General features: G+C 39.7%; 1 protein-coding gene across 1 annotated transcript in view; it reads right to left on the reverse strand.

Moving 5' to 3' along the window:
- Window positions 1-4,463, reverse strand: part of LOC143293777 (rhotekin-like) — a 97,383-nt gene extending 92,920 nt beyond the window's left edge. The window contains exon 1 of the mRNA XM_076605005.1: window positions 3,889-4,463. Within this exon, the coding sequence (XP_076461120.1) occupies window positions 3,889-4,425 (537 nt within the window). The 5' untranslated portion in view covers window positions 4,426-4,463. The remainder of the gene's footprint in view (window positions 1-3,888) is intronic.
- Between the last annotated feature and the right edge of the window lie 8,376 nt (window positions 4,464-12,839).

Consider the following 12,839-nt stretch of genomic DNA (forward strand, 5'->3'; position numbering starts at 1 on the left):
CACACAGACAAAAAACAAGCAAACTCAGAGACACACAGAGAGCTCCCCACACCCCTCCACACTCACACACACACACACAAATACACACACCAGCGCATGGCATGAGAGACAGAGCTTGAGAGAGAAGGGGGGGGGGGGGGGGGGGGTTGGGGGGGGGATGTTAGCAGACAGACAAACAAAGAGAGAAACACAGACAACAGAGAAAGATATATGGAGAAAAAGAGGTGGGGAGGGGGATGGGGATGGGGAGACAAAGTCAGAATGAGAGAGAGGAGAGAGGGGCAGAGAAAGACAGAGGCAGGGACAGGGTAGGAGAGAGGTGTGGAGGGTGGGAGGCGGGTGGGGTGGGGGGGGGGGGGCAGGGAGAGAAAGACAGGAAGGGAGGGAGACAAGACAAGACAAGAAAAGACAGAAGTTTTCATTTCAAGGATAATACTAATAGATAAGCACTGGTGTGTGTGTGTGCTTTGTGTGTGTTTTTTGTTTGTTTTGTTTTGTTTTGTTTTACATCCAGTCCCCACTCTCAATAGGGTCTACACTACACAATACTAAATACAAAATTAAAGCATGGTGTTAACAGAAAAACATGAGAGAGGGGGGAAGGGGGGGGGGAACAAATTAAACACATACATGTATACACACTCACACACACACAAACACACACATGCAGGCACATGCATAGTGTTAGTAAAATACATAGGGACAAAAAAGAAAATGAAAGACACAGAGAGAAAATGAAAGAAATGAGAGAGAGAAAGAAAGAGAGGGAGAGAGAGAGTCGTGTTGTTCATATCACAAGAACAGGATTCGCCTCTCTCTCTCTCTCTCTCTCTTGTTATTCATGTCTTCCATGCTCGAATAATAATAGTAGCTTGTGACTTTTCTCATTTGGGTTGTAAAGGGACAATTATGTGACAAGTCTGTTAATGTGCAATTTCTCTGTTCATCTTTGAGAATCATTGTGGGGGGAAAATGAGAGAGACAGAGAGAGAGAGGGAGGGGGGGGCATAGAAAGACAGAGGCAGAGTCAGGGGCATGGGACTGAGAGAGAGGGAGAGATTCAAGATTCAAGATGGTTTATTCAATTAAGGCCATAGCCCCATATGAATAGGGGGTAATAACAGTTTTGCATGTGTCATTGCAACTGGTAATATAAACAATATTTCAGTGAATCTAAGAAATAAGTGTATCTCTTAATTGCAGTGCTTTATAAAGATACATGTATAGCAAAACTATGTATGATATTTTCATCGTTAGATGCCATTGATAAACATAGCTGAAATAAGCATGGATAATATTTTTGGGGAATAAACTGGATTTGTAAATCAGTCAACATGGGAATTTTTTTCAAAAAGTTAACTCCATCCTCTCTTGATTCCTTGCACAATAGGCACAATAGTTCAGAATGACATGTTGCTTTGTAACGATATCTGTGTGCGTTTACTTCAGAAATTCCTAATCTAAATCTGGTCAATGTAGAGGGAGAGAGAGAGAGAGAGAAAGAGAGAGAAAGAGAGAGGGAGAAGGGGCAGGGAGGGACAGAGAGAGGGAGGGAAGGGAGACACAGACAGACAAAGAGAGACTGAGGCTGAGAGACAAACAGAGCTCTAGAGGAAGAGAGGGAGAGACAGAGAAACAGAAACAGAGACAGAGTCCACTGCATCCTCAGAATTATAAAATTCTATACGTATCACATACTTGTATCACATATGTCATGGAGTGGACTTGATAATATTTTATGTCCCTGCTTCCGTTTGTGTTTCGTTTGCTTCATTGTCACAGGTTTCCTGGTCATTCGTCTTCATGGCTATTGTTCAATGACTTTCAGTAGACTTGTCAGTGCAGTTGGCAAGCTGACATGGGCAACAAAATTTTCAAGAACACTAAACTTTCATTCCACATCTCTCTCTTGGGGAGGTGTTCACAACCAGTGGTTAAAGACAATACACAACATGAGCCAGACAAACTTGTCAGAAACTATTACAAAGCATTCACATGATGGTTCCAGGTTGAAGTCTTGTTTCTTTTTTTGGGGGGGTGGGTGTGGGGGGTGGGAGACCTTTTGGCATTGTGCGATTATTCTAAATACTCTACAAGTTTTTTTTATGTATGTTTTGTTTATAATCTGAAACAAGTATTTTAGTGTAACCAGTATTTCTGATTGCTATCTTCAACAATTAATAATAAGAAAATAAATTATCAACGTTTCTTCATATGCGCACACATATGAGAGAGAGAGAGAGAGAGAGAGAGAGAAACGAAATGAAACGAAACGAAATGAAAATCTATTTTACCAGGGTAATGAGATAAGCAAAACATATGTTTTTTTCCACCCAGCCCTGGGGTATAAAAGAAAGGGGAAAAAAAAGGAGGGATGTTGGTAGGGCTACATCAAAGAACACAAAAACACAAAACTATTAACATAAAAGATATCAACGACAAATTTCACTGAAATTCGCATGAGAGAGGGAGAGAGAGAGGGGTGGGAGCGGTTCGGGGGGGAGGGGAGATGGGGGCAGGGGAAGAGAGAGAGAGAGAGAGAGAGAGAGAGAACAATTCAAGGGAATGAACTCTGGAGACAAACATGATTTTAAGCCAAGAAGATTTGTCTTTCCAGCACACAGTGTTGCATGCATGTGATCCTGCAGTGTTGCTAATTTAACTTGAAGTTGAACATTTGTTGCATATCTGAGTACATTACTTGAAAGCAGCCATCTGGACTATGTAGAGGATTACAACTCTGGACATACTTACATCACTATCATTCATCACATTGCATTCAATTTGCCATGCATTATTCGTTTCATTATCCATAATCATTTTCATTATGTCTCAGACACACTGAAGATCCTTTTTGTTATTGCTTAAATCTATGCAAATAAAGTGTTGGTGAAAGCAAAGAGTTGTCAGACTTATTTATGACAAAAAAAGGGTCTTCAGTGTGTCTGAAACCTTATGAAAAAGATGATGGATAATAAAACGAATAATGCATGGCGAATTGAATGTAATATGGTGAATGATAGTGATAATTATAAGTATGTCTAGAGTTGTAATCCTCTATGCCCTCCCCAAGTTTTTAGAGGAAAGCGAGGAAGACTGATAATATGCAGAGAAGTGTAATGTGATGAATGATAATGATATAAGTATGTCAAGAGTTGTAATCCTCTACTATGCACATTAACTTTTTTATACCCACACACACTGGCAGTGATGTGACAACATTATTATGCTAGACATTTCACATAATACAAAACTTCACTGTGGAGAGCATCTGATCTTATAAATATAATCTAAGGTTTCAACTTTCATTCTCTCCAAATCAGTGGTTCACTAACTCTCCCTTTTCCTTGAACAAGCCTCTCCAGTAAATTCTATGCTTTTTTGTGAACATACCTGTAGTAATATGACAGTAATGTGTGTGTGTGTGTGTGTGTGTGTGTGTGTGTGTGTGTGTGTGTGTGTGTGTGTGTGTGTGTGTAAGTAAACAAAATAAAACAACAAACCAACTAGTCCACTGAGTAAATTACAACCAAGAGCCAATGGGGATGTTAACTAATAAACCCTGAACTAGTTCAAACATAAGTTAATTATCATTAAAAAAAAAAAAAAAAAAAAAAAAGAGAGAGAGAGAGAAAAAAAAAATGTGTGTGTGTGTGTGTGTGTGTGTAGGGTGGGGATGGGGTGGGCGTGGTGGTGCATGCACACATGTAGAATACTCATCATTCGAACTGAATACAAACTTTAAAAAAAAGTAAAGTACTATAGTAACTGTAGTATTGTAAAATTGTGACTTGTTTTGTCACCCCCCCACACACACACATGCCCCCCCCACCACCACCCCCTCCCTCCCCCACCCCCCACCATCCCCCAAGTTAAGCGTTTTCTTACCTTGGAAGCTGCAGCCCGTTTTGCCAACCTCTGAGCCTTTCTCGTTGATGTCTGTGGACTGCCGCTGCTACTGCATCGGTTGTTCATGTCTGCGATGGCGCTCAGGGCATTCCGGGCAGCTAGACGAGGGGGGGTGGTCCGGCGAACCCACACCTCCTCCAGAGAACTGTCCATGTCTCCAAGTTCAATTTTCCGACTGACCCCTGTTGCTCCTTCACCACCGCCGGAGTTTTCTTTGTCGGCCGTGTTGTTGCGGAGGAAATCAAAGTTGTTGGACGCAGTCAGGTTGCCAGGAAGGTCGAGGGAGTAGTCCTGGAACTTGTTGAGCTTGTGCTTAAGCATCTTGGAGGACACGCGCCGACGGAGCTCCGTTTTCATGGTTCCGTGCAGCATGGCGAGCGAAGCTGGCATATCTTTTTTGACAACGGCCTTTCTGAGGCTGTCCCATCCCGATGACAGTGGCTGATCGTCCATGCTCATTTTGCACCGGGTTAGTTTCTCCTGTAGAGACCTTGTCCTTTGCTGCTGCATCTTCATGGTTTCCGAGGAGCTGCCTGTTGAATGGTCTTTACTTTGGGGTGGGAAAGGTTGCTTGAACTTAAAGTCCAGTTCGGTTTTTGGTACCTACAAAATACACAAGTACTACACTGATAAAAGTCTGAATGTACAAATTGTACAGAAGACCATTCACACAAACATACACAGTGTATTACACATTCAGTCAGACACACACAAACACACACACACACACACACACACACTCTCTCTCATCAAACAAAAGGGAATCAACCACAGCATTTCTGACAGATTTCTTCTCCCCCATGCACCCCTCTCTCCCATGATCTCTCTCTCACTCACAAAATCACACACACACACAAACACACGCACACACACACACGCACGCACGCACGCACACACACACACACACACACACACACACCCCACATACTGACAGTATAATATATATATATATATATATATATATATATATGCCATACAATGTTCACCTCTTAAGTCTAAAAGAAAGTTCTTCACAGTTTTCAATATATATTCATATATATCATATCATTAATGATCCTTTCCTTAACCATGCTTTAAAGCTATTAAAGACTGTATTTTATCATAAACCAAAGATGTACTTGTATGCTATTTTACATCCACTACATGAGCTGAAAAACTGACTTCCAATAAGAAAACTGAAGTGTGGAAACTTAAAATTATTTGACAGATAAGAAGCTGCAATCAATACAATGCAAAGTAATGTCCACAAATGTGCACTTTCTGGGAGTTTGTGTTGTGTCTGTATATTTCTGTTTAATAATTATGACATTTAGGTTATATATATAGACAAGAAGAGGCAATAACATTGTAACATATCCTTTATATAATATGATTAGGAAGTCACTCATTGACTCAGTAACAGAGTAAGTCAGCCTCTGTGTGTGTGTGTGTGTGTGTGTGTGTGTGTGTGTGTGTGTGTGACTTAAGTGTGATACTGGTATCAATTTTAGTGTGGCCAGAGGGCATGCAAGGGGCGGGGTAATGAACATCAATCGTCTCCCAATCGAAAACTTGAAGTGTCAAGATGACGAAGTCAACTTGATTGATCAATCTGCAAGTCATTAATGTGAGAACTGATGCTAAAATTGGATATTACCAACTGTAGTTACTGTACTACTAATGTACTAGCAGTAGCAGAACGACCACGACTATGAGTTAAGTTTTAAAGTACTAGTACTACTACGTTTTGGACTGTCGCCAATATCGGTTGAGCATTCAAGTCTGCAGTCGAATTCAAAATGAGCCAAAACATTTACCTTGGAAATTTGATCTCCATGAATTGTTTGCCTTCTTCTTTTGCTTCCAATACCATTCTCCATTTTGGTGCTGTTGTTTAAGAGAAAGAACGTTTTAAAAAAACAACAACAACAAACTAAAACATTTAAAATTCCCACTGAAAGGTTCGTCTGCTGCCAGTTCAAAAGTATTAAGATCAGAGTGACTTCCCCTGTCTGAAAAAAACGTCCAACCGAAATATGGTCGTTGACCATACCACACTCGCATACCATCCAAAGCAGTGTTTATTCTAGCTTATGCCTACTCTTTTCGTCATTAAAAACTAAGCCTCAGCCTGAATATTAACTGTTGATAAAATGTCGGCGTCAATTATGCACGAAGCGCACCGCTTCTTTGGGATAACGCCGACGCCTCCACGGCTTGACTGGTTGTGTGTGTGTGAGTCGCTTTGTGGAAATGACGGTGAATAATGGTCATGTGGTCGTACTCCCATGTACAACATGCACTAAGCACACGTAAAAGAACTGACGTTAAACACACACACACACACACACACACACTGGCACACACACACACACACATACACACACACACACACACACTGTGACACACACACACACACACACTGCACAACTGAAGCGGCATACCTCTGCAGAATTCGCGTCAATGTCAGTAGTACTGGCACAGTAAGTTTGCAGAAAATTCCGCTTTTACACTGGGGTAAACATATCAGTATCACGTAGCTCAAGGACTGTAGGCGTCACTGCGTTCGGACAAATCCATATACGCTACACCACACTGACATCTGCCAAGCCAACGTAACCCAACCCCCTTACTACGGTCAGGCCTTGAGAAAAAAAGAAAAGATAAGAAAAAAGATTATAATAATAACTGATAATCATCATCATCATAATGATGATGATGATGATAATGATAATAATAATAATAATGATGATGATGATAGCAGTAGTAGTAGTAGTAGTAGTAATGTCATCATGATTTTTTTTAAATAATAAAAATATCAATAAGACCGTATGTTGCACAGTATTTTACTGGTTTTTGGTGTAAACAGCATCCCGAATTTGACAATGAAATATTAAATCATTATTTAACGTAACTGATTTAGAGAATCAGTTATACTGTAAAATAATGCACCACGACAACACAAGGGCTGGCCCATCAGAATCAATGATTATAATATTTATTATGATGAACGGTCGCTAACGACTTAGTACTGAACAGCCCGCTAGGTCGCCCTACAGTCTTTCCAAAGCTGTTATATCATGAACGGATTTCAAAAGTGCAAGTAATGTTTTCTGCAGAAAGTCCCTGTTATAATTATATTTCAGTCCAAAGCATGTACATACGATTAAGTCTGGCTTCATAATTGCAATGATGATAGTAAACTACAGCATAAATTATGCCATAATTATGTTCGCATATTTTTTTTATATAGCAAATTTCCTCAGCTGATTGAGGTCTCAATCCCCCCCCCACCCCCCTCCCCTCCCTGTTACTGACGGCATGTTGCAAGACTGGACACTGTCTTGGATTTAAAAAAAAAAAAAAAAATGTATGTAAAAATTCTCCGCCCCTCCATTTCTGTTTTTCTGCGTGTCTCCCATCTTCTGGGTGAAAGTAGTCAAGGGAAACAGTTTCAGTTTCAGTAGCTCAAGGAGGAGTCACTGCGTTCGAACAAATCCATATACGATGCACCACATCTGCCAAGCAGATGCCTGACTAGCAGCGTAACCCAATGCGCTTAGTCAGGCCTTGAGAAAAAAAAGGGTAAATAAATGATAGATAAATACATAAAAAAAGAACTACTACTACATCTAATAATAATAATTATGTATAAGGCGCAAAAACTTGATGAAGTCAACTATAAGCGTACATAAATAAATAAATAATAATTAAAAAAAAGAAAAAAAAGTTGTAGTATTAATAATAATGATGTAACCAAGTGCTATGCTTGCTTCAAAACTTGCTTCACGCACAAGCTGTATTATCAGATGAGTCAGTTTTCGCAACTAACCCGCTGGACTTCAACGGCCTGCGCAGAATGTGTGACGCCTTCCTGGTTTGAACGCAAAGCCGCTTACGTCATTCTGTCCTTCTCGCCACACACTCACTGTTCGACCAGTGTCACGGTAGATCATTGGCTGAGCAGAAACTTGTGTTTCTGCTCCATCGTATTTAATTAATATCTCTTTTGTCAGATCAGTAAACTACAAGTATTATATACTGGCAGAATCGTCGCAATTCGATCTTTAAATCTATTTCATTTATGTTTGCCTACGTTAAAATGATTTAATGCAGTTTGTAATTTTCAGCGATGAGCTCGTTAAAACTGACCCTGTTCAGGTGACTTAAATTAAGATTATAAATTCATCTTAAATAGTCAACACTACTCATTATAAAGTAGGTGTTGAGCTCTTTCTTTTGCAACTTATCCGACGTAAATCGGTTCAGAAATCATTTAGAAATCTATCACTGAACACCTTGTAAGAAACACAGTGGTTGTCGGATTTGGCCTGATTTGGGCCGATCTGCTTTTCAGCACACGTGATTTTCTTTGCAGTGAGTGATGAGTGGTCATTTCATACCTGGTCAGTCATCTGACCAGAGCCGTGCTCTCTCTCTTGCTGCGTCGCAAGCAGTGTGTGAGTGTGTGTCGTGTGTGTTCTCACAACGGCGGACATCTCGCTGGGTATCACTGCACTGTCTTCTCTTCTTACATCTTCTTTTTATTTCTTCTTCTTTTTATATCTTCTCTTCTTATATCTTCTCTTCTTTATGTCTTCTCTTCTTATATCTTCTTTTATTCTTCTCTCATTATTTGTCTTCTTTTCTTATGTTCTTATAACTATTGTAAATAAAACAATAGAAAAACCCATTTGTGACTGGCCTCTATAGGTTCCTGGCCTGTGCGCGAGAATTCTTGTCTATCCTTTAATACATTCAATCAATCATTAGTTCTTTTGTACCGTCCCCTATTAGAACCACTCGGTTCAGTAACACGGCTACATAATAATAATAATAATAAAGATAAATAAAAAAGACAACAATGATGATAAATAAGCAAATAAAAGTAAAACATGCAGACACACATTCAGTTCACACATACACACACATATGCATAAGAGATATGCACCAAACATGCACTTTCACAGATATGAAAGCACAGTCAAATACACATAAACGTACATGAGCCCCAACACACACACACACACACACACACACACACACACACACACACACACACACACATTACCCTGCACCCCCTCTACCCCTCTCCTCCACACACTCATTTCTAGGCTACGTATCGCAGCTTCCACGGCACACACACACACACACACACACACACACACACACAGAGGCACACTTACTTGTACAAGCACACACACATACGCCCATATCCCCCATCCCCAACCCCACACACATATAATACAAAGATATATATATATATATATATATATATATATATATATATATATATATATATATATATATATATATATATATATGCACACCCGCACGTTCCAATATTCCGTTGCTCCCACAGTGTAGGCATGCATACACACACATACCTCATCCTCTACCCCCCATCCCCGTCCCCCCGCACCCCCCCGCCCCCACCCCCCACCCCCCAACACACACACATACGCACGTGCACAGAACTCTAATATCACTTCAAGTGGAAAGACGTTAAACTGAAGAAGAACTCTCCTGACACTTGTGTACACTTACACCCTCGCGCATGTACAAACGCACACAAACACACAGACCCACACATACAAACAAACACACACATGCACACACGCACAGAGGCTGCCGCTGATTGGCCGCAAGAGTCTTTTTTGTCTTTTTCTTCTTTTTCTTCAGTTTCAGCTACACAATTTCAAATTCTGCCCACACAGGCCTCACTTGTGATGTGTCTGCTAAACATTGCATAAGCACAACGTTCGTCTTCGCGTGGTTTCGTTCAGTGCTATACCAGTTTTGGGCCCTCTCTATAATTCACTAATAATTCAATAATTAAACAATAACGCGATGACAAATTATCAGTCAATTACACAGAAAAATCACTTTGTCCACAACAAAGATAAGTGACTTTTCCGTGCATCTGACGGACAATTTATCATTGAGCCCTCTCGATAATTCACTAATAATTCAATAATTAAACAAAAACGCGATGACAAATTATTAATCAAATACACAGAAAATCACTTATCTTTGTTCTGGAGCTTGTAGACTGTCTGTTACACGGACCGGTATGATTTTAACACCCGGTAGACTTTTACACTGACTCACTGCATGAGTTTAAGGGATATGCAAGGGAAACAATCACCCTGAATGGAGCAAATCTGTCAGGCATGCTGTGGTTGGTTCCCTTTTTCTTGTTGAGTGAGTGTCTGCGTGTGTGCCGTGTGTGTGTGTGTGTGTGTGTGTGTGAGAGAGAGAGAGAGAGAGAGAGAGAGAGAGAGAGATTTTTGTTTCATGATGAACTGTCAATTGTATCATAATGATCATTTATGCAACAAGTATTTGCCTATCAATATTATGTATCTGGGCCGCAAAAGTCTACCAGCTTTTAAATTTTGACATTTGATGTATCCCATGGTTGATCAGAAAATTTGGGACTATCAAAATGACTTACAAAATGTCTAAAATTTTCTCAAGATTGTGTATGTTCCTGTAAATAGTTTGTTTCAAATCGCCTACCCCTCTCCCCTCCCCTCTCTCTCTTAGTTGTTCGTCTATCAGTGTGTATGCCAGGGTGTGCCTGCTGTGCGCATTATACAAAGCCAGTGGGCGCGCTGAAGTACGTACACACATGCATGCAACAAATACACACACTATACACACTCACACGACTCGACTCACTGATAAACACACACACACACACACACACACACACACACACACACAATCACAGTTGACAAACACACAGGCACAAAGACACATGCACACACTGAAACACACACGCACATATCCATCATAAGGACATAAGTCACATTCAATAGATTGTAGCCTTTAATACAACAAAGTGAAGTTGTTCAGTATTACAAAATAGTATGATCATTCCAAATCCAAAATGACATATACAAATATGTACAACCTTTCATTCAGTTCCGCACTATGAATAGTCCCACCCAAAGGTGTCTGTCCCAAGTTGACAATGGTTATGATGATAAGGGCGTGATTCTGTGACGTTATCTGTGATGATGTTGATGATACAGTCATTTATAATGATGATGATGATGTTGATATGATGATCATCATCATTGTTGGCCTCGAGGTAACGCGTCCGCTTAGGAAGCGAGAGAATCTGAGCGCACTGGTTTGAATCACACCGGCAGTCGCCAGTATTTTTCTCCCCCCTCCACTAGACCTCGCGAGTAGTGGTCTGGACACTGGTCATTCAGATGAAACGATAAACCGAGGTCCCGTGTGCAGCGCATGCATTTAGCGCGCGTGAAAGAACCCACGGCATCAATTAAAATGGTTACCCCCTGGCAAAATTCTGTAGAAAAACCCACTTCGATAGGAAAGCAAATAAAATTGCAGGCAGGAAAAACTGAAAAAAAAGAAAAAAAGAAAAAAGAAAAAAAAGTGGCGCTGTCAGTGTAGCGACGCGCTCTCCCTGGGGAGAGCAGACCGAATTTCAAACTCTGTTATTACAAAATGAGTAATGCAAATACAAAATAAAAACAACAATAACAACAACAACAACAGCAATGTCAGTTTCTTACAGCAACAATGAAACATGACAAAATTACAAAACCATGTTGTAAATGATGATGATGATGATGATGATGATAATTAGAATGGTGATCAAAAACAGTTTCTAAATGACGACGATGATGATGATGATGATAATGACGATGATGATGATGAAATCATGGAGACGACAACAATAACAAATTAGTTCAGTTTATGCTGGTATAATTCAGCTGAATATGAAGCAACCACAACAAACTATCAATAATGATAACACTGAGAAATAACTGCCAGCAGTAACAACAACAAAACCACCATTATCACCACCACCATCTCCACCAATGATAATGACGATAACAACGATAATGGTAACAGCAGTAACTGAATAAGTATAGTAGTCGCAGTAGTACTATATTTCTTGCTCTAACCATTTTCCTTGTAATTGCAGTCATAGTAGTCACAGTAGTTAGTAGTGGTGGTAGTAGTAGTAGTAGTAGTAGTAGTAGTAGTAGTAGTGATAACGATCATAATCATTATCATCATCACCGTCATCATCATAATGATCATCAATCATTATCACCATCGATAACGACAACAGCAACAACAGCAACAACGACTGATCACCTGTAACATCAGCAACAGTACTATTAGAAATGAAAGGCCAGCTTCGCAATAATCAAAAATTAATAATCACGTAATTCGCATTACTGAATATCAATGAAACCAAAGTGAATCAACAATGATAATCCTAACACTGCTGAATGATGATAATTATGATGAAGAAGATGATGATGACAATAATAGTAAAACTAGTAGTAACAATGATGATGATGATGATAATGATAATATCGTAACTAGAAATCATACTAACTCACTCACTGCAAGAATGGGCTTCATTCCGACATAGGAACAAAATGTCACTTATTTAGCGCTATCTCGTCAGTACACACAGCATAAACAAAATTAAATTAAAAAAAACAAAACACACACACACAAAACAAACAAACAAAAAAACAAACACACTCACAAAAAACAACAACAAAAAAACCCAGCAACAATTGTGATGATTCTTTTAAATGTTCTCTTTGGTGTTTTATTCTTTACACTCAATTGTCAACAGCGAACAATTTATACACACATAAAGAGAAGATGAAGAAGGAGAACAAGATATATACAGCACATTAAAAGCTTTTCTTATCTTTTTTCCCCCCCGTCCTTACTGAGTTGACGTATACATTTTTTTCAGTTTTGACATGTTATCAGAATGAGGTAAAATCATCATAACTTCTGTACAACAACAGTATCACTGCACAACAACAGTATCACAATATATCGTCCACAATCACACACTATCAGTGTGCGCCATTAGCGCAAAAAAAAAAAAATGAATAGCCTGCAATTCCATACAGGAACAGTTTAAGGTAGGTCCG

Source organism: Babylonia areolata, chromosome 19, assembly GCF_041734735.1.
Source record: "Babylonia areolata isolate BAREFJ2019XMU chromosome 19, ASM4173473v1, whole genome shotgun sequence".
Lineage (NCBI taxonomy): Eukaryota > Metazoa > Mollusca > Gastropoda > Neogastropoda > Buccinidae > Babylonia > Babylonia areolata.